Raw genomic sequence first — 22,026 nt, forward strand, 5'->3', positions numbered from 1 at the left:
ATTGGCTATTTAAAAATTTTGCCACGCCCACTTCCGCCCCCGCAAATTAAACAAAACTGATTTTCTCAAAAACTAACAAAGCTAAAGTCACCAAATTTAGTATGTACACTGGCTTAGTATGCGCGCAGGGTACATCTATTTTCATATTTTGCCACGCCCACTTCCGCCTCCATATTTAAGAAAAAACCGATTTTCTCCTGTAGATTTTTGACTATCGCATTCAAATTCGGCAGACTAATTATTCTTATCTATTTCTACAAAACTACCGAATTTTATTGAAATCGGACTAGAAACATGCAAAATATGCGTATGAACGTATTTTACAAAGCAGTCCACAAGGCCAGAATTGGCCGTTGGCTAGTGGCGGCGCTAGAGTGCTCGTATGTTCGTAGAGTGAGCGAGATAGCACATACTATGAAACATGTAAAAACAATTTAATAGACATACATTTGGTTTTCGAAATTTGAAATATTTGTTTCGCCTGGTGTATGGTATACCCAAGTCGACGAGTCGACTTACTTGCTTCATTTTTCTTTTCTTTTGAAATTATTTAACGTAAATTATGTATGTAATTGTGTAATTTTCATTTTACTACCCCACACATTTGGAATCCATTCAAAATTATTAATCACACTTAAGCAATGTAAAAAAATCGTAAAAAAAAAAAATGGTTAACTGAAATTAACTTGACTAACTTCAGATTTGGGTCGGAAGGAGAGAGGAGTGTGTCTACGATCGTAAGGAGTTTGATTTACTCCGAGATGACTCGAAAGATGCTCACTTCTAAGGGTTAATGTAAACAAAGGCGAAGCTAAGTAAATTATTAATCGATGTGTTAGTCTGTCGATATTTTTATACCCTTGCAAAAAGGGTATATTAATTTTGGTCAGAAGTGTGCAACGCTTGATCAGCACGACGAGACGAGTTCATATAGCCATGTCCGTCCGTCCTTTCGTCTGAATCATCGCAAACTCCCTTTAGACCGCAAGAGCTACAGAGCTGAAATTTTGTATGTGAACTTCTATATTCCCAAAAACTTAGCTATTATCATAGATAATAAGCTTAACAAAGCTGAAAAAAAAAACATAACTCCAATAGATTTGATCAAAATTGGATTACTATATCAAAAGCGATCATAAACCAACTTACGCTCATAATAATCTAAAATTCTGACAATTCTGTTAAAAAACTGGAAAAATAGCATGCTAAATGTCCCGCACTGTTGTAGCTTAAATTTAAAGGACGTTTTTTTAATGGTAACTCGACTTTTTAGTTAAATTTTTTTTTCGTTTTGACGCCTGTTTGTAAGGTAAGATTATAAGGGTATACAAACTTCGGCACGGCCGAAGTAAGCCCAGGCCGAAGTTGTTTGCTGCATTAATTGAAACACAACTGTAACATGTTTACTCAAATATATTGGTTTGTTCTCAAGCTAAAAACGGAAAACATTTGGAATTGGAAATTTTAAAATTTTTTTTCAGATTGGATGTGTATTTTTGCAAAAAAAAAAATATTAATAATTCAAATTGAGTCAGCAATAATTTTTATTTTTGAGAAAAAAAAAAAAAAAAAACGTAAGTTTTAAAATTGGCGCTCTCTGGGTAAGCCGCACTTCAGAAATAGGGGGTGAGAAATACTGGGCTAATCTTACTCTTCCCTTAGGACTATTACTCGCACCCTTAGGACTATTACTCGCACCCTTAGGACTATTACTCGCACCCTTAGGACTATTACTCGCACCCTTAGGACTATTACTCGCACCCTAAATCAGCCTTTGAAAAAAGCTAGAAATAGCTAGAAATGTTTCTTCGTAACATTTTTTTTTGTTTATTTCTCCGTGTAAACACTTTGATTGGAACCAACCATAACACTTGCGTTGTCCGTGCCGATTCCGATAAAATTCGCAAGATTTAATTTAAAGTTGTTAAGTTCATCGCAGAGGCTTTTCACGATCGTTTTTGAGTCGCCTGCCTCGAGCGGGACTAAGGATAAAAATGTGGAAACCATGACGCTGCCGATGTCTTCGCTCAGTAGCTCTATGAAGTGGGGAGGTAAAACGTGTTTGATTATGCTCGTGCACTTTGTCCTATGGAGCTTTAAAAGATTGGCATCCTGAATCTTCTCTTTGCACAGCAATCCTAAATGGTCCACAGGTTTGATCGAACAATGTGTTGCAATATACAAACACAGTCCTGCTTCTTGATCGCAAGTTTTCAATGAGATTGAAGAAACAAATGGTAGTTTGTTAGGCTGTGCAAAAGCCGCTGAAGTTGACTTGTGTTTAGCAGTCTTGGCATGTGCGTCTGAAAGTCTGAAAGCTTGGCATTAATGCTGGATTTGCAGTATTTGCAATAACATTTGCACTCATCAGCTGCATCTAAAGTCAACCAATCTTGAATAGCAGGATCTTGCAGCCATACAACACGCGGTTTTTGCTTATAAATTTTTGGCATTATTAACTTCCGCTCGCGCTTTAAAACATGTAAAATACCCTCTTAGTGATGGCATAAAACACGATTCGGTAAACTTCACACACATCGATAAGTTTGAATGCTCGTTTGGCTTATCGATGTTTTTTGCCATTCAAATGAAAAAATACTATTCCTATGAAAATGTGGCATCATAGAATAAAAATACACCAAGTTACCAGATGTTTCAAAAATATAAAGTAAAGCTAGTTTTTCTTGAAAAATAGCTATAATTCCCGCTAGCCGCTATTTCACAATTTATCCCGCATTTCCTTGTTGCAACTAGCTAAATTGGCAGCACTGCTAACGGCTTGTTTTTAATTCGTTGTTGGAGTTCAAAACTTGCGGTCGGTTGCTACGCTTCGCTACTGCTGCATAGCAAAAAAAAAAAAAAACATCAAGAATAACAAACTAAAAAAGAATAAAAAGCAAGCAAAAAAACGCTTAGCCGGCTAATACTAGTTAAATTCTTGCTTCAATTTTTTTTCTCTCTTGTGTGTGTTTGTGTGCAAGGAAAGTGCTGAAAATGTTTTAATTGCAAATTGCACCTGTGTTGCGGTATTTCGGTAACTTTTTTTTGTTTTGTTTCTTGTTGCGATGTGCAGTGAGGCCTGAAGCTAAAAAAGCCAAGCCAGAAAAGTGTAAAGTGCAAGCGACAGCAGAGCCAACGGCAAGAATTTCGCGATTTTTTTTTTTTTTCTCGTTTTTTGTTTATGTTTTTCTTTTTTATTTGACTGCCGCGCTCCAATTGCAAAATTTGTAAAACTTCTTCATTTTGGACTAACAATCCGACGAACATCGCCCGCTAAGACCGCCTCCACACCACAAATGAGGTAAAGAAAACAATAAAAGAAGGAAAACACAAAAATACATACCTACGTATGTATGTATGTGTGTATGTACATATACATATATGTTTGTGCATTATTACAAAAAAAGTCGAGAATGTAATTCGATGCTTTTGTTTAGTTATTTGTAACCAGAAGTTGCCCCTGACAGCCCCCCAAACAAAAAATGAAGTAAGTAAGTCGACTTGCCGACTTGGGTATACCATACCACCAGGTGAAACAAATATTTCAAATTTCGAAAATTAAATGTAAACAAGTATATAAACCAAATTTGATGTCTTTACCTGTTATACTTTTTAAGAAAAACAGCTTTATGTAAAATTCCAATTAACTCTATATATGTATTTACATAATACAGGAGTATACATACCAAATTTGGTGGCTCTAGCTCTTATAGCCTCCGAGATCTGCGTGTTCATACAGACGGACGGACGGACAGACGGACATGGCTAGATCGACTCGGCTGTTGATCCTGATCAAGAATAGATATACTTTATAGGGTCGGAAAAGCTTCCTTCTGCTTGTTACATACATTTTAGCGACTTTAATATACCATTTTACCCTATGGGTGTATGGTATAAAAACTAAGCCGCTTAACGGGCGACACAAATTTGAAAATTCGAAATTGAATCGATATTTTCAAAATAACGCCGTTAATTGCGGCCTTCACGTAAAGAAAAAAATTAAATGGGTTGTCATCATGTCAGAGGAGAGCGAGAGAGGGGGTTCTGTTTAGCTGTGGGTTAATAAGTTCAGCAAAAGGAATTTATCAAATCTGAAATCACTTGGAGAACGATTATTGGAAAGTATCTCAGTCTCAATCACCCACCCAGAAGAAAGTTCTGTCAGACAGCAGCAGCCGCCAGATGAGAGTCGCTTGCATACTTTCCCCACAACTGACTGATCAACTGATTGATTGACTGATTGATCAGCGAACAAAACGGGAACGGGACATCTCATAGATGAGAAAGGGGAAAGAGAAGTGAAGAGAAGGCTTATGCAATCCCAGCTATGCCAACATTCCCCACAAGCAATTTGGACATTCGAGATACTCACACACCTGGCCAGCGGCTGCAGCAACAGCAGCAAACGGAGACTTTCGAATACGGCTGCTTGGCTTGGGTAGGCTTGTGGGCCAATCGGTTAATTGCATTTCCTGGCCAAAAGACCAGGCCAAGCCAAGCCAGCCAATCCAGCCTCGTCATTGTCATTATAATCATCAGTATTATCGTCATCATCATCATCATTGCCAGCATCTTTTTGGCGTTAATTGTGTTTTAATTACCTTTGGACAGTAACAACAACAACAAATGCACATGCAAATTGCAAATTACGATTGGCGAATTGCAAAATGCAAAATGCCAATTCACCTAGCGCGTATCTCGTAGATACACAAAAATTGAATTTATAAGACTGCCCCCTGAGGCTCATAGGCATAGGCTCCGGCACAGTCACAGACACGGGCACTGGTTCCTTTTTATTGTTGTTGTTGTTGTTGTTCTTTTTTTTTTTTTTTTTTTTTTTTTTTACTTGCTGTAATTCAAAACGGTCGAAGCTAAAGTCGAGTTACTTCGCCACCTCAGATGGCATTTTTATTTGCATCTCTCTTCCACTCATCAGACGGAGACTGGTTGGCATTTGTAGGGAATAAACGAACCGAACCGATCGACCGACCAAACAACCAACCAGCGAGCTAGTTTTCATGCAACAACAACAAACGATATTTGCCGCCAAACGACTAGGCAAATTAAAATATAGGATATCAATTTGGGTAGCATCAGCCATCCAATCCTTTGATCCATTCAAGATGTGTGGAGACACGGCATGAATGAAATCTCATCGAATGCAGAACGCATCAAGGCAGATAAGTAAATTATGTATTTAGAAATGTGAGCTCAATCAATCTGTGTAAAAATTGTACAGGGTATACACTCGATTCGTTGTTTTTTGATTAGTGCTTTGTTTACTTTTGATTTTTAGTTTTTTGATCTAGAATTAAGAAATCGCATTTCGTAGGATTCGAGTGATTCAAACTTGCAGACTGTCTCTTCTTTTTCTTTTCCGTGTCGGAGGGGGATGGAAGAGTCAGGAGGATAGTTGCAGATGAGAAGGATGTGTATAACTTTCGCTGTATAAGAAGCGAACGAATAAAAGAAGATTTCTCATGTTGCAGCTGGTCACCGACCGCGCCCAAGCAGCAACAGCAACGGCAACGGCAATCCAGTTTGGTCATGCGCAGCCATTGTGCGCCCCAGACCGCGTGCCACCAACTCTCCGCTTTGCCACAAGTTGCAAGTTGCAAGTTGCCAGTTGGTTGCCTGCGGTATGGCAGCTGCGCCGCCAGCTGTGCCAGCTGCTAATGCTAATGTTGTTGTTGCTGCTGGAGCTTGGGGACAAGGCAAAAGACTTAAGCAAGAAACTTACACTTGGCCATTGCCGCATATAATGGGGAATTGAAGGGTTTTTTCAGGTTGGTTTGGTTTTCGGTTATGGGAGTGCAGGGCACTTCAATTAAAAAACTAACAGCAAACATCAATTTATGCAAAACAATTCAATTCGGTCATTTACCTTGCTGGGCCAAAACCAACAGCAACAACAACAGACAGAAACAAAAAAAATTGTTTTGTGTCACGCCTCGAATCCAGCAACAGCAACCACAATAAAAATCGTTGAGCGTTTCACACGGCACTGCGGCAAACTATGCGGCATGCCGCAGTGCTTTGTTGGCGGGTGGAAGCAGCAGCAGCATCATCATCATCAGCAGCAGCAGCAGCTGCTTCAGCAGGTGTGTGGGAATCTTTTGCAAATAGCAAAAGTTCAATAGCAGCCACACAGTAGTGTGGCAAGTATCTAAAGTATTGAGAAAATACTAGAAAGAAACGAATTCATATTACTATAAATTATACGACAAAGACTTCTAACGTATCTTCTTGAACACATATTGTTATTATTACTTGCTGGAGCACTGAGAGTGGGCGGCAGTGACTGTGTTTATGTCTTTGTTGCTGTCAATTTGGATAACTTACGCAATCTGCGGGCAACCATCAGCCGTCATCATGTGTGCTCAGAGGAGCATCTTCCCCATTTCATCTCATTTGATTGCATAAGTCAGCAACTCTAATTGGATGGGAAGGTGAAAGCGACGTTATCCATCCAACCAACCAACATTCACATCCCCAGGCTTCTCAATTGCAGTCGCAGGCTCATCCTTTGACCAAACATTGTTAATGTTCTGCAATTAAAATGAGGCAGAAGTAAAAGTGCAGACGATGCCACCGCCACCGCAGCATCAGCTTTCTCCAGACAGACAAGGAAAGGAGCAGCCAGCTGCAGCCGCATCTTCTCTCTTCCTTGCGACAGGCGACAGCCAACATCGTTGGGCGCTTTGGCTCATTGGCATTTGGTATTTTATGGAGTTTGCCTGCACATAATCGTGATGTGCTTTGCTGTGAGCGCGCATCCTCCTCTATCTATCTGTACAATGTTGCCAATGCCGTTACCGATGCCGATGCCTCTGTCTGGGCTGCTGTCTAGTAGTGGTGCTGCTGGTGGTGGCATAACCCACGTTGACATTGAATGCAAGGAAAAAAAAAAAAACAAATACAGACAGCAGACAGTAGAAATTTCACCAGAAAAATGCTTTTTGCCGGCAAAGATTATCGACAATTTGTCACGTTAGTTTGCCTGTCTGCCTGCCAGTTGGATCGGTTCGACTGGATCGTTTCGCTGGTTGCCATTGCTTACCGTTTGCCGTTTGCCAGGCCATTCAACGGAAGTAAGCGCATCATTTTCAGTTTGCAGGTGCGGATCCTCGTGGCCACGTGTCTCCTTCAGCAACGCCACCACCCGCCACCCCCACGCCAATCTCCGACTTATACCCACTCCACTACAATCCACTCCATCCCATTTCATTGCATTTGGCAAATTTTCTCTTTTCTCATTCACTTATTTATTGTAATTTCCTTTACATGCACAGATGAAATTCAAATATTTAAATTAACCAACAATACGTGCAAATATTTCATGTTCAGTTGTGCTTGTTGTTGTTGTTGCTGCTGCTGCTGATGTTTGTATTTAATGTCTTTACACGTGAGCTGCTTGTTTCGCTTCTTCTTTGTCGTCTGTTGTTTTTTTGTTACTCATAATTAAAACAAGAAATCGCATTAAAACTGGGCTAAGAGGCGAAGGCAAGGGACTGAGGCAGGAGGATCAGCAAATGAAAAACAAAAGACTTAGGCAACGAACTGGCAAACTGACTCTGCAGCTTGGATAGATGGTATATATACAACGTATATAAACATACAAATCTAAACTGCGAAAAAGAATTAAAAATAATACCACGGCAAATAATTTAGATTTTTAATATTTTTCCTTAGTTCTTATTTCTATTATTAGATCCGGCTGAGAAGGTAAAGATTCCGATATAAGCTTTTCAGTTTCGAATGCAGTTACCAAGTACAATTCTTTAAATAAAAGGAAAACGGACTTATTAAACGGACTTTACAAGACTTCAACTTGATTCATTTCTGTGCGATTTCAAAGCGAGAAATCTTGATTTCATGCCTGAGAATTTTTACACCCAGAATGTATATTTTTCAAAGCTTTTTTAGCATTTTGAAATATGACAAATTGTGTAAATTTACTCAAATATTGCAGAATGGTTATCCCCCAACGTTTGATGGCAATTTTGTCCGGGTCCTTCTTTTAAGACATATATGCTGAATAGTTATTTCTCAAGCGACAACAAAGAGTGAGGACAATTCAAATTGCATTAATTATAATTGATAATTATCAATAATTAATCATTGATCGATTGCATAAAAGTTACACATATTGGCACTTAATTAAAAAGAACCATAAATAAAGAGATTCGTAATAAATTCAATGCAATGTGGATATAAATTCAATTATGAGTACTTATTGTTAGATAAGAGCCTGAAAGGATTCCTTGGGGGAGTCCGACTTTTTAGCTCTATTTAGAAAGTCTTCGAAATTTGATAGATCCAATCTCTGATTGACAGCAAAGTTATACAGTCGACACTCGTTAATTCGAAATTCAAGAAAATTATCGAGTGTTTTCATAATTTGAATTAATGAATCTTTGAAAGGAATTCATTTATACGGGCTTGTTTTCAGTAACTTTTAGGCTAAAGTGCCTGAAATTGTGTTTCATTAGTTTCATTTTGTAGCCAAAGACTTGGTAAGTTAGGTTTTTGTTACCTTAAATGTCCTGACATATCGTAATCTTTATCGTTGCTCTTTCCATTCGTATCTGATCCTGAATACTTGAATATGGTCAGAAAAGCTAACACAGCTAATGTCGATTACTAGCAACATTAATGGTTCTTCATCAACCAAAATTATTTGCGAATTGTCCTCATCGATTTGGTTCGTCTTCAAAATTTAAACAGAGAGTCGACTGCACTTTGATGCAGCCCCTCCAATAAATATTTATGCCTCACTACGTCCATGTCCAACAGCGACAAACTCCTTCATCATCCATCATGGGCATTAGCTGTATCACGATGAAGGACACAGAAAGCAATTACAAAATCAAATGATAGATGATGTCTGATCTATCTGTATGAGTGAGTGTATTTCACTCGCCATGTGTGTGTGTGTGTGTGTGACTACTTTCTTCTTAGACCAGTTAATAATAACAATAACAATAATCATGATAATTCGGGTTTTTCTTTTATACTTTGGCAGTTACAATTAAGTTTCGAAAACACAAAAATAAAAGATACCCGCAAAACGAAAGCCAAAATCTTTGACGGCCTTTCACCTGCAACAGCCACAACTGCTCTCCATTGCGGCCTGACCCGGCAATTAGTTCTAATGAGTTGACTGTGGCAGAGTTACTTCCTGTCACGCCCAGTTTCCTCCTCCTCCCGCCTCCCCCCGTTTACAAATCACTCTTCTTGCTGTTGACACTTCGGTTGGTCGGTTTCCGTTTGGACTCGACTCAAAAGCTGCTTGCGCACTCTTTTAATTGAAAAAAGCACACACACACAGTGGGAAGAATAGACTTGGAGCATACCCAGTGAATTGGCTTAACTGCATGGCCAACTTGTTTCTCGCTTTCGACCAAATCATGGGTACATATATGCCCAACTTCAAAACCATGTTCGTCCAAGGGGTAACAACAATTGCTGCTGCCGCTGGACTTGGATTTGCCTTGGCCTAGCCATGGCTGATGATTTTAATTTACATCTACAACAAACAAACCAAAACAACAACAACAGCAACGAAATTTCCATAGAAGTCGTTAAAAACAATTTGGCAAAAAAAAACACACACACACAACAGAAAGAAATTGCAAGAAGAAAACCAACAAGAAAAAAACACAGTGGAAAAATGTTGTTCAAGAAGAGTATCTTAAAGATGGAACTCTCGAGTATGACTAGAGGAAGTCTCCACAATAATTCTCAACCTAAAGCACAGATTGTCTATAGAGTATCAGCTTAGTCGGTTTCAACAATTTTAACTACTATCTTCTTACTGCAAGTGTTGGTCATCTTAGACTTTCTCTGACTGTTGCTGCGTATGATAATTTTTATTTGTCTGTTTGAATCTTGTCCAGCATCATCAGACATCCAGTTCAATCCCCCCTCCTCACACCTCCCACTACCACCACTTTTTTTCGTATGCAGCGAGATTATGTTTACAAGCATCAATCAACAAGATCACGTAGCTTTTTTATACATACATGTAGATGTATATATATATTTTTTTGTTTCTTTTCTGTCTGTTGTTTCACTACTACTTCATGTGCGTGACATGAGCATTAAGTGTATACATATTAACACCGATTCTGTTGCTGTTTCTTAAGCTTTAAATTGATAAGCACGCAGCATTTTGTATTTCTGGGTTGGGCCAAGAAGTTTCACTTACATTGAACTGGTCATGTCTGTCTATATGCATGTGGGTAGGTAGAAATTAGATCAACATCGCGGCGAAAGTACACATTAACGAAACGAATTTCAAGAAACTTCCTAATCTAATTAAAGACATCTGCTCCAAGAAATCTCATTCTAAAGACATCTTAGGAAATTAATTTAAAAGTGTGTTTTGTTTTGGCATTGAGGATACTGTCTAGAGCTTGCATATCGTCTTGTCTATTCATTTGGCTCGTAACGAAATCACCTCCCAAGTTTCCCCTCTCAAATGCTAAGCTCTTTGAATGGATGCTGTGATGGGTAAGGACCTCAAGGACTCGCCAGCAATCATTACCAACAAAAAGACGCATACATATTGGGCGAAAGCTCTACAGAAAGTGTAAAACTGTTGCTGACAGTGCACTCTGACAGATTTTACAATAAAGACTGACTTAGTATATATGATCGTGGTATGATAGACAGAAAATATTTGCTTTTTTTTTTGCGATCCATCCTAAAAGGACTATAAGCAAAGAAGACTCTGGTCTAAATGACAGGTCAAGTGGGTGACTTCTTTTCAGACGTCCGTTTCTAGCCTGGAGAGGTACCAGTCGGAACATCTCCGGATCTCGCACTTAATTGCCGGGATGTTAAGGTCTCTGTGGATAACTGAGTTGTATGCCATAAGTCCATACAGAATGGACTTGTAGAGCAGAAATTTGTTCCACGTGCTGAGCTTAGATCTCCTGCAGAGTAACCACTGCATTTTGTGGACTTTTAAGTTTAGCTGACTTCTCTTGACCTTGATGTGAGCTTTCCAAGTTAGGCGCCTGTCAAGGGTAAGGCCTAGGTATATACTTTACCTTATCCACAATCAGGAGAAGCGTAAGGCTGACGGATATATGCTGCGCTGCGACCTTTCCGTATTGACTAAGACATTCCATCTGAGTGTAACCAAAACAAATCCCTTTTTGAAGGACAAAACAAGTTTTATTTGAGTTCTCATATGTTCAAACTTAACGCATTGAATTGATTATATTTTTGAATATTCAGAATATAAATTTGAATCTAATGCATGTTTAGGGTATTCCAAGTGATTTCATTCCAATTCCATTTCGATTGCAAAATAATTCTTATAAGTTGATGTTTGGACTGATATTATCCACTAATAAATGGAATTCTTCGTAACACATTACAGATTAATACAAAAATATTAAACAGCCGCAAATTGGAAATTACATTTGATTACACAAAATCAAAGGCAAATAGAGAAATGGTGTCAAATCCGAAAACGAAAATTTGAAATCGGAAACGAGAACAAGTCTAAAACACAAAAATCTATTTGATGTTTTCGTTAACTATGTAGTACCTTATTTTGAGTATATTTATCTTTAAAAACATTTAATATTTAGTCGGAATTGGTTCAATGTTTGAATTGCTTGATATGTTATAAATATGATGAGAAGACATTATTGAACTAGGTAAGCAGATTTTTACTAAATTCATGCGCACTGTAATAATATTTATTATAGAATTTATATTTTTGGACTTTTCGAATGTACCCCGAAACTCTAAAACGAGCTTCAGTGAGGTTCTCTTGTGCACCTCCCTTCCTCACCGACCGAAGCTCATGTCATTTTTTTGTTTGTCATATTCCGCATCGTTTGATTATAAATGATGCTTTTGATTATGGATTAATCAAATGGATAAATCATTTCCAATTCTTTCGCCATCATTCGCTCAATCAGTTAGTCGGTTAGTCAATCTTTTGCAATCTGAACTCCAACACAAAAAAAGGTAATTGCTACCTTTTTGTTTTGGGGCAGACACAAATTACATGAATGCCCCATGTTCGCTTATATCTTTCCATTTTGTGACCCAAAAGTCATGTTGAACTTTTCTCTTCTGCCCTTCCTCTCTCTCTCTCTCTCTCACTCTTCGCGAACGCAAAGAAAAACAAAAACAAATTATGAAATATTTTCGTTTTAATCTTTTTTTATTTTTTTGCTATTGCCGCTGTCAATTGGCCCCGCTTTTGGGGCCAATTCAAATACAATAAATGATTTATGCGGCAACATGAACAGTTAATAATAAATTGATGTTGGCTCAGCTAGTTGAATCAAAGTGCATAATGAGCATGCAGATAGATGTTGGGCTTTGAAAAGCAAAACGAAGAAAAAAAACATAATTTCAATAATAAATTTCTATAATTAACTTCTTTTGCTGTTTTGTTGTTGTTGTTGTTGTTGTTACTGTTAGTGTTGTTGCTGCTGGTGCAAGTGAAGCGTAGAATTACGTGAAAAAGTGAAATTATGCGGCATCAAGAGTAACAATTTGATGTTGCAGGTTGCCAGTTGATCGCTGATTGCTGCTGCTGTTGTTTTTGTTGTTGGTTGTTGTTGGCTGATGGCTGGCAGTGGTGCGTGAAAGCAGCAAAAAGCGACAACGAAGACGATAGCAACAACTGTTGCTGGTAGGCAATGCGTGTGACCCAATTTCAAAATTCAATTGCAAGTTCAAGTTGGGCTTTTGTTTTTGTTTTCGTTTTCGATTTCGATTTCTTCCATGAATTCTTTCACAGACTGACACGCCCCTTGGCTGACTACAGTTCGAAAGTGGACACTTATGAATCATTTTCTTCTTTTCAGTCTCGCCTGAACTGTTCCCTGGCCATCTTCATTATGATGATGATGATGATGACGACAGCAACAACTTCGGCATCCGCATCTCAAATGGCATCAGGGCACTTGACCGACTGCAGCAGCATGCAGGGCTCGAGCACAAGCTCGGCATCCAGCGATGTAATGACCCTGACCACAACAGCGGCCTCCTCTTGGTGTGCCATTCCAGCCAGCTCTCGTCTGCGGGTGCTGCGCCTGGTGCGTCCGCATCAACGGCGATTGCTGGTGGTCCCGGAGCATAATGCCACCTTTGGCTTTGCTGTACGCGGCGGAAAAGAGCACGGCACTGGATTCTTTGTCTCTCATGTGGAGCATGGAGGCGAAGCTCAATTGAAAGGTCTAAGGGTAAGAGGCTAAGTGCATTATGTGCTGGAAAAACGGAGTTAAAAAGGTTTTCCTTTCCTTTACCAGATTGGCGATCAAATTCTGCGCATCAATGGCTTTCGACTTGATGATGCCGTCCATAAGGAGTTTATTCAATTGGTTGCCAGTCAGGATCGCGTCACATTGAAAGTGCGAGGTGTGGGAATGCTGCCAGTCAAAGAGTAAGTAAAACCCCATTCCCACCTGAATTCCATTCCAACGAATACGAATCCTAATTTTTTCAAAAGTCAACCTGAGGAGCGGCTATCGTGGAGCGTGGTCAAGTTGGGCAGCGTTAGTGGAACGCCCTCGGAAAGCTCCTTTAAAACGGAACGACGCACAGCGAGCCGAGACATCAGTGTAGTCCTCCATGTGGCTCCGCGAACAAAACTTGGCCTGGGCATTTGCAAGGGTCCCGAATGGAAGCCGGGCATCTTTGTCCAGTTCACCAAAGAGCGAAGTGTGGCCCGAGAGGCTGGCCTCAGGCCAGGCGATCAGATCCTCAGCGTGAACAGCATAGATTTCTCCGATGTGCTCTTTAGCGAGGCGGTGGCCGTAATGAAGAGTTCCAGCAAGTTGGATATGGTTGTAAGGACAGCGGCTGGCTGTGATCTATTTCCAGGCGAGTCGAGTGGTTACAACAGTTCGGCCAGCTCAGTTACAGGAGATCAGAGCCCATGCTGGGCGGATGCCAAGTCGAAGCGTCTAACAGCCGTGCACGAGGAACCCACACACACCGGCTCTTCTCGGCACTGGGCGGCGTCCAATAACAACAACAACAGCAACAACAAAGGCGTTGAGGTGCACAAGCAAATGAACAAGACGATTATCAAATTGTCGGAGAATGGAACGTCCATCAACAACACCTACATAGCCAGCTCCAAAGCGAACTCAATAGTCGAACAATCGGCCCCATCGTCAAGAAGTGGTGGCCCAACGAAATGCCATCAGCAGAAGCTAGGGGCTCCTCCACCAGCACCACCTCCAGCAATGTATAAAACCGAGGCCGAGTCATCTTCAATGGGAGGTGGTGCTGATGGTGGTTGTGGTGCTGGTGGTGGTGTCGGAAGCAGCAGCAGCCTTTCTAGTGCCATAAACGAAGAGCTCAAGAAACGCAAAGAGGTAAGAAAAGAAAAGAACACACGCACACACTACTAATTGGCCTCTCTTACAGAAGCAACAATATCAGCAACAACATCTGCGCAATCGAGATGAAGATCGTCAGCAACAGCAGAGACCGCAACCGCACAATGGTAACCACCGGAGCAATGGCAACAGCAACGCGGCTAGTATTGCTCAAGTGTCGCCCAAGCAGAGAACGACAATTGCTGGCGTCGCTACCAACAATTCCACTGGCAGCGAACGCATCAGCAATGGACCAATCGGTGGCGGTGGAGGCGGGGGGTGGGGATCAGCATAGCGCTCTGATGGATGAATTCAAGCGAGCACACCAGCGTATGTTCAGGAACGGGTTCCATGAGAGCGAGCACAAGGTGAGCAGCCAGCAATTGTTGCATCTAAAGTTGCAACACTTCAACAGCAACGGCAGCAACAACACAAACAACAACAACTTGTCCGTCTCGACGGCTACTTGCAAAGGTCAAGAGAGTTGTTGTGGACTACACTTGTTGTTGCTGCCGTCGATGTCGTTGTCGTTGTCGATGTCGATGTTGTTACTTAACGAACTCTAGAGTGCCTTATGGTCACATATTAGAGAGGGAAACCCATTCGATATCGGCGCCTTTTGCAGTCCCTATCTTGAGAGAGAATTGCACGAGATAAGCCATTAATTATTATTAGTATAATTCGCAAGAAATTAATCTGTTAGTGTTTGTTTTTTTTTTTGTCTTGAACCCTAATTTCCGAGAATCGCATCGTATAGTCAAAAGAGTAGAACTAATCGTAGATCCCCTGATAGCCAGCCAGCAGATGGAAATATCCGTCTCGCTATTGGGCAATCTTATGCGATGACTCACTCATTCACTCTCCACTTTAACATTTCTAGTCCAGAACATAGAAGGCGGGGAGAGAATTGACAAAAAACAATAGCATTAACCGGAGCGGGGGGAAATTCATATAATAATAAAAGTAAAGCAAATAGAGGCGAGTGCGAATACAAGTACGACGCGTACTCCTCAATGGCCCTTATCTAATCACTGTGCAGCGGGCGAATTGTGTGCGACCGACAAACCGAGAGTGTGTTGAGTGGCGTCCAGTCTTGTTAGCAGCCTGCCTTTGAACAGATTGATTTGATTTTGGGTGTGAACTCACGGGGAAACGTTATGAGTTTGCTGCGTACCAAGAATGGACATGATATGCCCACCATGCGACCAGTTACCATTGGTCGTCCATTGGTGACCATGTCCACATATGAGGTATCGACGAGGACACTTCTCACAGCGATGATTGAATACTAATCTCCCTCTCTCTCTCCCTCTCTTTCACTTGTATAGGAGCGTGGGGAGACACTAAAGCGGACCTCAATTATGCCTGATGATACCTGCTATCGGAATAGCACCAACAATGGCACCACAAACAATAACAATGGCAACAATAATCGCATATCGCTGATGAATGGTGGCAACAGCAACAACAACAACAGCAACAAGAAAAATGCAATTGAAATTGGAAATGGTATCAATGGAAGCAATATCAATGGAACGCCAGAGCTACCACCACCGGTAAGCAAACAATGATTGGATGAACTAATCAACATTGCTTACGGATCGGAAATTAATCCACACAACTATGTAAAATCTATAAATTTGATGGAGCACTCATCCAACTCCCACACGCACCCCCCAAAAGAATGCACAATTTATTAAAAGTATTTATTTTCGTATATTTATTTGCAGCCGCCACAATTTGCCAATCCCCAGCAGTCATTATATAAGCAATTACCTACACAAAAGCAGCAGCAGCCGCAGCAGCAGCAACAGCAACAGAAACAGCTGCAACTCAAACTAAATGGTAACATCGCCGCCGCCTCCAACACTTCTACAAGTGGCCAGCCCACAAAAATTAAACAGCCATCCTCGCCCATGCGTAGTGCTAGCATAAATGTTGGTGGTTTTCGACCTCCAGCAACGCCTCAGCCCGACTACGATGCCGTGCAACTGCGTGGCAACACAAATCAGCCTCAACATCAGCAGCAGCAGCAACAACGTCGCACCCTTCGACTGGGCACAGTTACCATTGGAGAATATGGAGATCAGCGTGCCAAGCGCAACACTCTTCGTAAAATGAACTCCATCAATGGGAATAGTTCAAATGCCACCACGCCCACAAGTCCATCTGCCTCAGCATCAGCCTCAGCCTCATCGAATGGCATATTAAAGAATGGGAATCGTAGCAGTGCCAGCTTTAGCAGCACTCGTCAACCGCATACAGAAAAATCCATCAAGTTTGGCAACTGAGAAAAGAATCAAAAATAAAATCCTTGTGCAATAAGAGGGGACCTGCTGCAGGAGCAGAATCAGGTGGTGCAGATCGATGCCTCCCACTTCTGATAGTTAGTACAAAACGCGGGCAGCAGCAGATTCACACATACATACATATTTTCACTCTCTTCCTCCACTTGTTTCTGTTTTCCCCTTTTTTTTGTGTTTTTTTTTTTTTGTTTCTGCAAATTTATTAATTCATTAGTTGCTATTATTTAATATATATATTATATAATTGTATACTGTAAATTACTTTATTACATAAATATACATACAAATACATATACAAACAAACGAGCCAACATACTTGTCTATGTACCTACTTCTATCTACTTATATCTATGTTCTTGTATGGCAAATATCTGAGCAACACACTAATAAAAACAAACCAAAAAAAACGAAAATACAAAAAAAGCGAAAACAAAAGGCAGCTAACATCATCAACTGATAAGGCCAAATAAATGAAAAATATTTAGCCGCTTGCGTCAGCTGCCTTTGCCTTTGCCATTTCCGATGCCTTTTGCTTTTGCCTTTGTCTATGCCTTTTACCCACAATTAGTTAGACAGGCCGCAAATCCCAATTACATTTCAACCATAAAGATATCACTCACACGTGTATCTCTGTGTGTGTGTGTGCCTTATATTGATATTGATTGATCTTTTTTTATAAAAACAGAATCTATAAATTTTAAGCAAATTTGCGACAGTTTTAATTAGACGCAAACGCCTAGCCAAGAATCGTAAATCTATACAAATCACTTTCAATGAATGAATGGATGGGCGGGCGGGTGCCTCGGTGGGTGAGCGTACTAGTGGACGTGGGTGTGGTTAGTATTTGAGTAATTATATCAACTAGAGGGTCAGTCATGTCTACACCAGGACACAAACATACATTGCTCGTACTCATTATCTGTTTTTTAGTAGGTACATATTATATCTAAGCAAATATATATTAATGGCTAATTGAGACATCAAAATTGAGTAATATACCCATTTTAGAACCGATAAGCCATATTATTTGCAGTGATATTTTCTTTAACTTTGCCCTGTGAGAGTACTTAACATTTCAAATATCAAATATGCGAGGTGTATTCGAAAAGCTTTTGAATTTAAAAAACCCAGAAACCTGTTTTACCAATCTGAGTGTGTTATTTTAGTAACAAGTGAGAGTAACTAGCCTTCTAAATTTTTCACTAATAAACTACAATTCTTATTCGGATTCAGGACCTTTGGGTTATTCGAAAAGGGCTCTACTAGTTTTGGGCATAACATTTGGCTTTAGAGGATTTTAAGGATATTCTAAATATCCGATTGCGACCAAATACAGCTTAGCTTTTTTGGAAATTTTAACAAGTCAAAGAACTATTTTACAAATTTCTTGTCAAAGATTGGCAGAATTACAGATTAACTAACTTTTTGAGAATTTATAAGAATTCTTTAAAATAATCTCTGCTTATTTTATGTTGATTCTTGCTACCTTATTTCAAAATGTTATTTCTCAGTTGAATCGCATTTAGCACATTTTGAAACAAGATCAAAGGGCTAACTTCGACCGCGTCAAACTTGCAACTTTTTTGGTAACTCTTTCCTTACCTATTAGCCATCAATGTGGAAGAACGTTTTATCTAAAAAGGCTTATGTTTGCGAAAGAGTGGCCTACAATCTTAGCGTAGAAAATAATAAAGATATATATCAAAGTCCCTGTTTTCCACCGATCGTTCCTATGGGAGCTATATGATATAGTCACGCGCTCTTTATCAAATTCGGCACAGTCGTTTATAGGCGTAAGAAACTGTATAATAGCACAGATAATAACGAAGTTATTGAGGAAAGTCACTGTTCGTGACTTTGGCGTTTGTATGGGAGCTATATGATATAGTCGTCCGATCCGGCTGAATCCGAGATACACAAGCTTACATGCAAAATTTCAGCTCTGTAGCTCTTAGGGTCTAGGAGGAGTTTGCGTTGATCCAGACGGACGGACAGACATGGCTATTTGAACTCGTCTCGTCGTGCTGATCAAGCGTTGCACACTTGTGACCAAAATTAATATACCCTTTTTGCAAAGGTATAAAAATATCGACAGACTAACACATCGATTAATAATTTACTTAGCTTTGCTTTTGTTTTTATAAATATACATATATTTTCATACCCTTGCAAAAAGGGTATATTAATTTTGGTCAGAAATGTGCAACGCATAGAAGAAAGCATTTCCGACCATACAAAGTATATATATTCTTGATCAGAGTCACCGTTTTTCGCCGTAATCCTATGGGTGCTATAAGATATAGTCACCCAATCTTGATCAAATTTGGCACAGTCGTTTATAGGCGTAATAAACTGTATAATATTAAGTTTCACGATAATAGCACAGAAAATAACAAAGTTATTGAGGAAAGTCACTGTTCGTGACTTTGGCGTTTGTATGGGAGCTATATGATATAGTCGTCCGATCCGATACAAGCCTACGTGCAAAATTTCAGCTCTGTAGCTCTTACGGTCTAGGAGGAGTTTGCGTTGATCCAGATGGACGGACGGACGGACATTGCTATTTGAATTCGTCTCATCGTCCTGATCAAGAATATATATACTTTGTTTGGTCGGAGATGCTTCGTTCTATGCGTTGCACACTTCTGACCAAAATTAATATACAATTTTTGCAAGGGTATAAAAATATGAAGCCGGTTTTTGGAAAAATTAACAAGCATATACGAAAGTAAGACACGCATTTTAAACCTTTTTTTAATAAGGCAAGACTAAGAATTCAGAAAGTTAAGCGGTTCAAAGGATATATTGACAAATTCAAGAGTATAACCGACTTTAGGAAAAAGGTGAACTTTGTAAGGAATGAAAATGTATTTTGATGGTTCTATATTTTAGCCTAATTGTAAGACTGTATTCCTGCAAATATTCTTCCGACTTCAACATTTTTGAAACATTTGAACTTTATTTCAAGTTGACCTTAATTGAGATTTGAATGCAAGCTATAAGCCCCCATTTCAATAAATAAGGTAAAACATGAATTTCGAAGACTTTATGTTATAGACTTAGATATTGTCATAATTTTTCTAGATAATTGTTTATGTATTTAAACATTTGAACATTTCTTTAAAAGCTTGATTCACACGCTTATTTTTTGAAAAATGATTTCAGATATATTTTCACATCAGCTAACAAGGCGATTTGGTCAGTAGATTTTCAATGGATTTTTAGTGTTTTCTGGTTGATTTGACTGGCGAAATAGTTGACAATTTGTGTTTTTTGGAATAGTATTATTGCAGTAGGCTCTTTTTCCAGCATTCAAAAATTTAAAAATACTCTACTGATTTGAAATCCTAGTTAGCTGCGACTTTTATTTCACTCATCAAAGATTTGCCCTTCAAGCAATCGACTAAAACTTCTCATAAGATTTCTAGCAGTTGCCGGAGAAAGATCCTAGTGAGACAAAAATAAATAAAAATTATTTAACAAGAAAAAAAAAAAGGAAACTAAAACCAAACCCGGAAAACTGTAAAGAAAGTTGAAAATGAGCAATCGTATTGTTAATGTGGTCAATCTGTCTCTAGGTAAGTAAGAACAAATGGTAAGAAACTCTTCCACACATGATTTGACCGATAATGCATCGCAGACGAATATTACGAGCGCCATGTAAGACCGATGAACAAACGCAGGAGGGCTGGACATGGACCCTATCCCACGCATGAACAATTGGTTCGTCACTATCATCGAACGCATTTTTTCGGAGCTGCTTATCCGGAGCAGCGCCAGCGTCTGCTGAATCAGCGGGCTCTGGTGGGCATGGACAACTGGTACGAACATGCTGAGCCGCTAGAGGAGCAACGGGCCAAGTTGATCAAGCTGGAGGAGCGCAAAAGGAAGTTCGCTAAGTTCGAGGAAGACCAGAAGGCCAAGGTGATGAAGAGTGAGAAGAAGCAGACGACCGTAAAGCCAAAAGACGTCCAAGCCAAGGAACGGTTGGTCATTCGCACCTGTGAGATGAAGAGAAACGATCAGTTCAGACCTAAGTCCAAGGAGACGGCCCGCGAGAAGGAGCCGATAACTAACGATGGCAAGGCGACGGACACTAAAGCCGAAGTTCCCGAACCCTTAATTTTAAAAATCGGAGATGAAATTCTCTACGACGAAGCCTACAAGAATGATCCTCTGTGGATGCAGCATGTCGATTTCAATTATACCTATTAAAAAGGCAGTTGATTTTATAATCCAACACTAACAACAACAATAACAAACAGAGGAATTAATTATTGGAGTGCAAAAGTAAAAGTGGGCGGCGTTGGCGGCGGCTAAGCTAAAAGATTGCACAATCTTCGCTGGTCGCTAAGAGAGGGGGAGTTATGGAGTGTGTGGGGTAAATGAGGTGCATGGAGTGGGGAGTTAGGGAAGTTCAAAACAAGCAAATCTTGTTGGGAATTGACCAACTGACTGAGTAAACTGAGTACACACACACACACACACACAACAGGCAGACAAACGGGTGATGTCAGAGACATCTGATTTTGGTTTCCTTCCTCATTGTTGCGACAGCTGTCGCGATGGCAACATTTGTTGAGAGCAACAAGTTGCCAAGACACTGAGATAGCTAACGGCATTTGTCATGGTAAGTGGTAACAGAAGATACATAGGCCCAAGCAAAGTTAATGCTGTTGCACATATGTATGTACATATGTATGTATTTGGCAGGCATCGCATTGCTGACGTCACGGGGGTATGCTCACCCGAATGGTATCTTTTTGCTATTGTGCCATGCCTTACATATTATCTGCCAATACTTATGACGTTGAAGTTGGCCCAAGGGGGTGGCGGAATTAATAGGAATGGACCCCTGTCCATATGCGGTAAGGGGCTGGTGTAGTGGGTCAGGTTTGGGAAACTGGCTGATTGCGTTTTTCTCTCTTGTTGTTCTTGTTGTTGTTATTGTCATTAATGAATGTGCGAGTGTGTGTGTGTGTGTGTGTGAGTGTGTGGCTATGTGCAATGCATATTAGAGGAGAAGGCACTGGCAAATTGTCGGCAACTTAAAATACATACATACATATATGAGGTTAGGTTAGTTAACTTAACTACATATATTCATTTCGTTAATTGTCACATTTGAGTGACAAACGAAATTTAGGTTGAAAGATTAGGTTAGGGCCTTTTCAACTAAAACAAATAATGAAAATCAGTTGAAATACTTTTATTTGTTTCCCACCTAAACTAATTTTAGCCAGCTCTAGGCAGAGCATTCGTCCGTCGTTTTCAGTTGCCAAATAAATACATAAATACATATGTATGCACATACCTACATATGTATACCACACCGTGGCTAAGTAATGGCAAAAATA

The 22,026-nt window shown here is 39.9% G+C and overlaps 2 protein-coding genes across 2 annotated transcripts; both read left to right on the forward strand.

The window, feature by feature from the left end:
- Nucleotides 1-2,965: 2,965 nt before the first annotated feature.
- On the forward strand, nt 2,966-16,980 carry LOC137586200 (probable basic-leucine zipper transcription factor N). Its single transcript, XM_068302180.1, is given in 8 exon segments — nt 2,966-3,301; nt 12,843-13,220; nt 13,287-13,420; nt 13,487-14,360; nt 14,413-14,639; nt 14,641-14,731; nt 15,692-15,919; nt 16,094-16,980. Coding segments are annotated over 7 exon segments (2,460 nt in total). The 5' UTR covers nt 2,966-3,301; nt 12,843-12,875; the 3' UTR covers nt 16,655-16,980.
- Nucleotides 16,981-20,104: 3,124 nt separating this feature from the next.
- LOC137586259 (uncharacterized) lies at nt 20,105-20,904 on the forward strand. Its single transcript, XM_068302267.1, has 2 exons — nt 20,105-20,247; nt 20,310-20,904. The coding sequence occupies exons 1-2, from the start codon at nt 20,208-20,210 to the stop codon at nt 20,882-20,884; spliced, it is 615 nt and encodes a 204-aa protein (XP_068158368.1). The 5' UTR covers nt 20,105-20,207; the 3' UTR covers nt 20,885-20,904.
- The last annotated feature ends 1,122 nt before the right edge of the window (nt 20,905-22,026 follow it).

Source organism: Drosophila tropicalis, unplaced genomic scaffold (genome assembly GCF_018151085.1).
Source record: "Drosophila tropicalis isolate 14030-0801.00 unplaced genomic scaffold, ASM1815108v1 contig_952, whole genome shotgun sequence".
In the NCBI taxonomy this organism is placed as follows: domain Eukaryota; kingdom Metazoa; phylum Arthropoda; class Insecta; order Diptera; family Drosophilidae; genus Drosophila; species Drosophila tropicalis.

What these genes read in the sequence shown, in the direction of transcription:
- LOC137586259 (XM_068302267.1), top strand. Translation starts at nt 20,208, where the DNA reads ATGAGCAATCGTATTGTTAATGTGGTCAATCTGTCTCTAG. An exon ending in TGTGGTCAATCTGTCTCTAG is followed by an intron (nt 20,248 to 20,309) that starts GTAAGTAAGAAC and finishes AATGCATCGCAG; the next exon opens with ACGAATATTACGAGCGCCAT.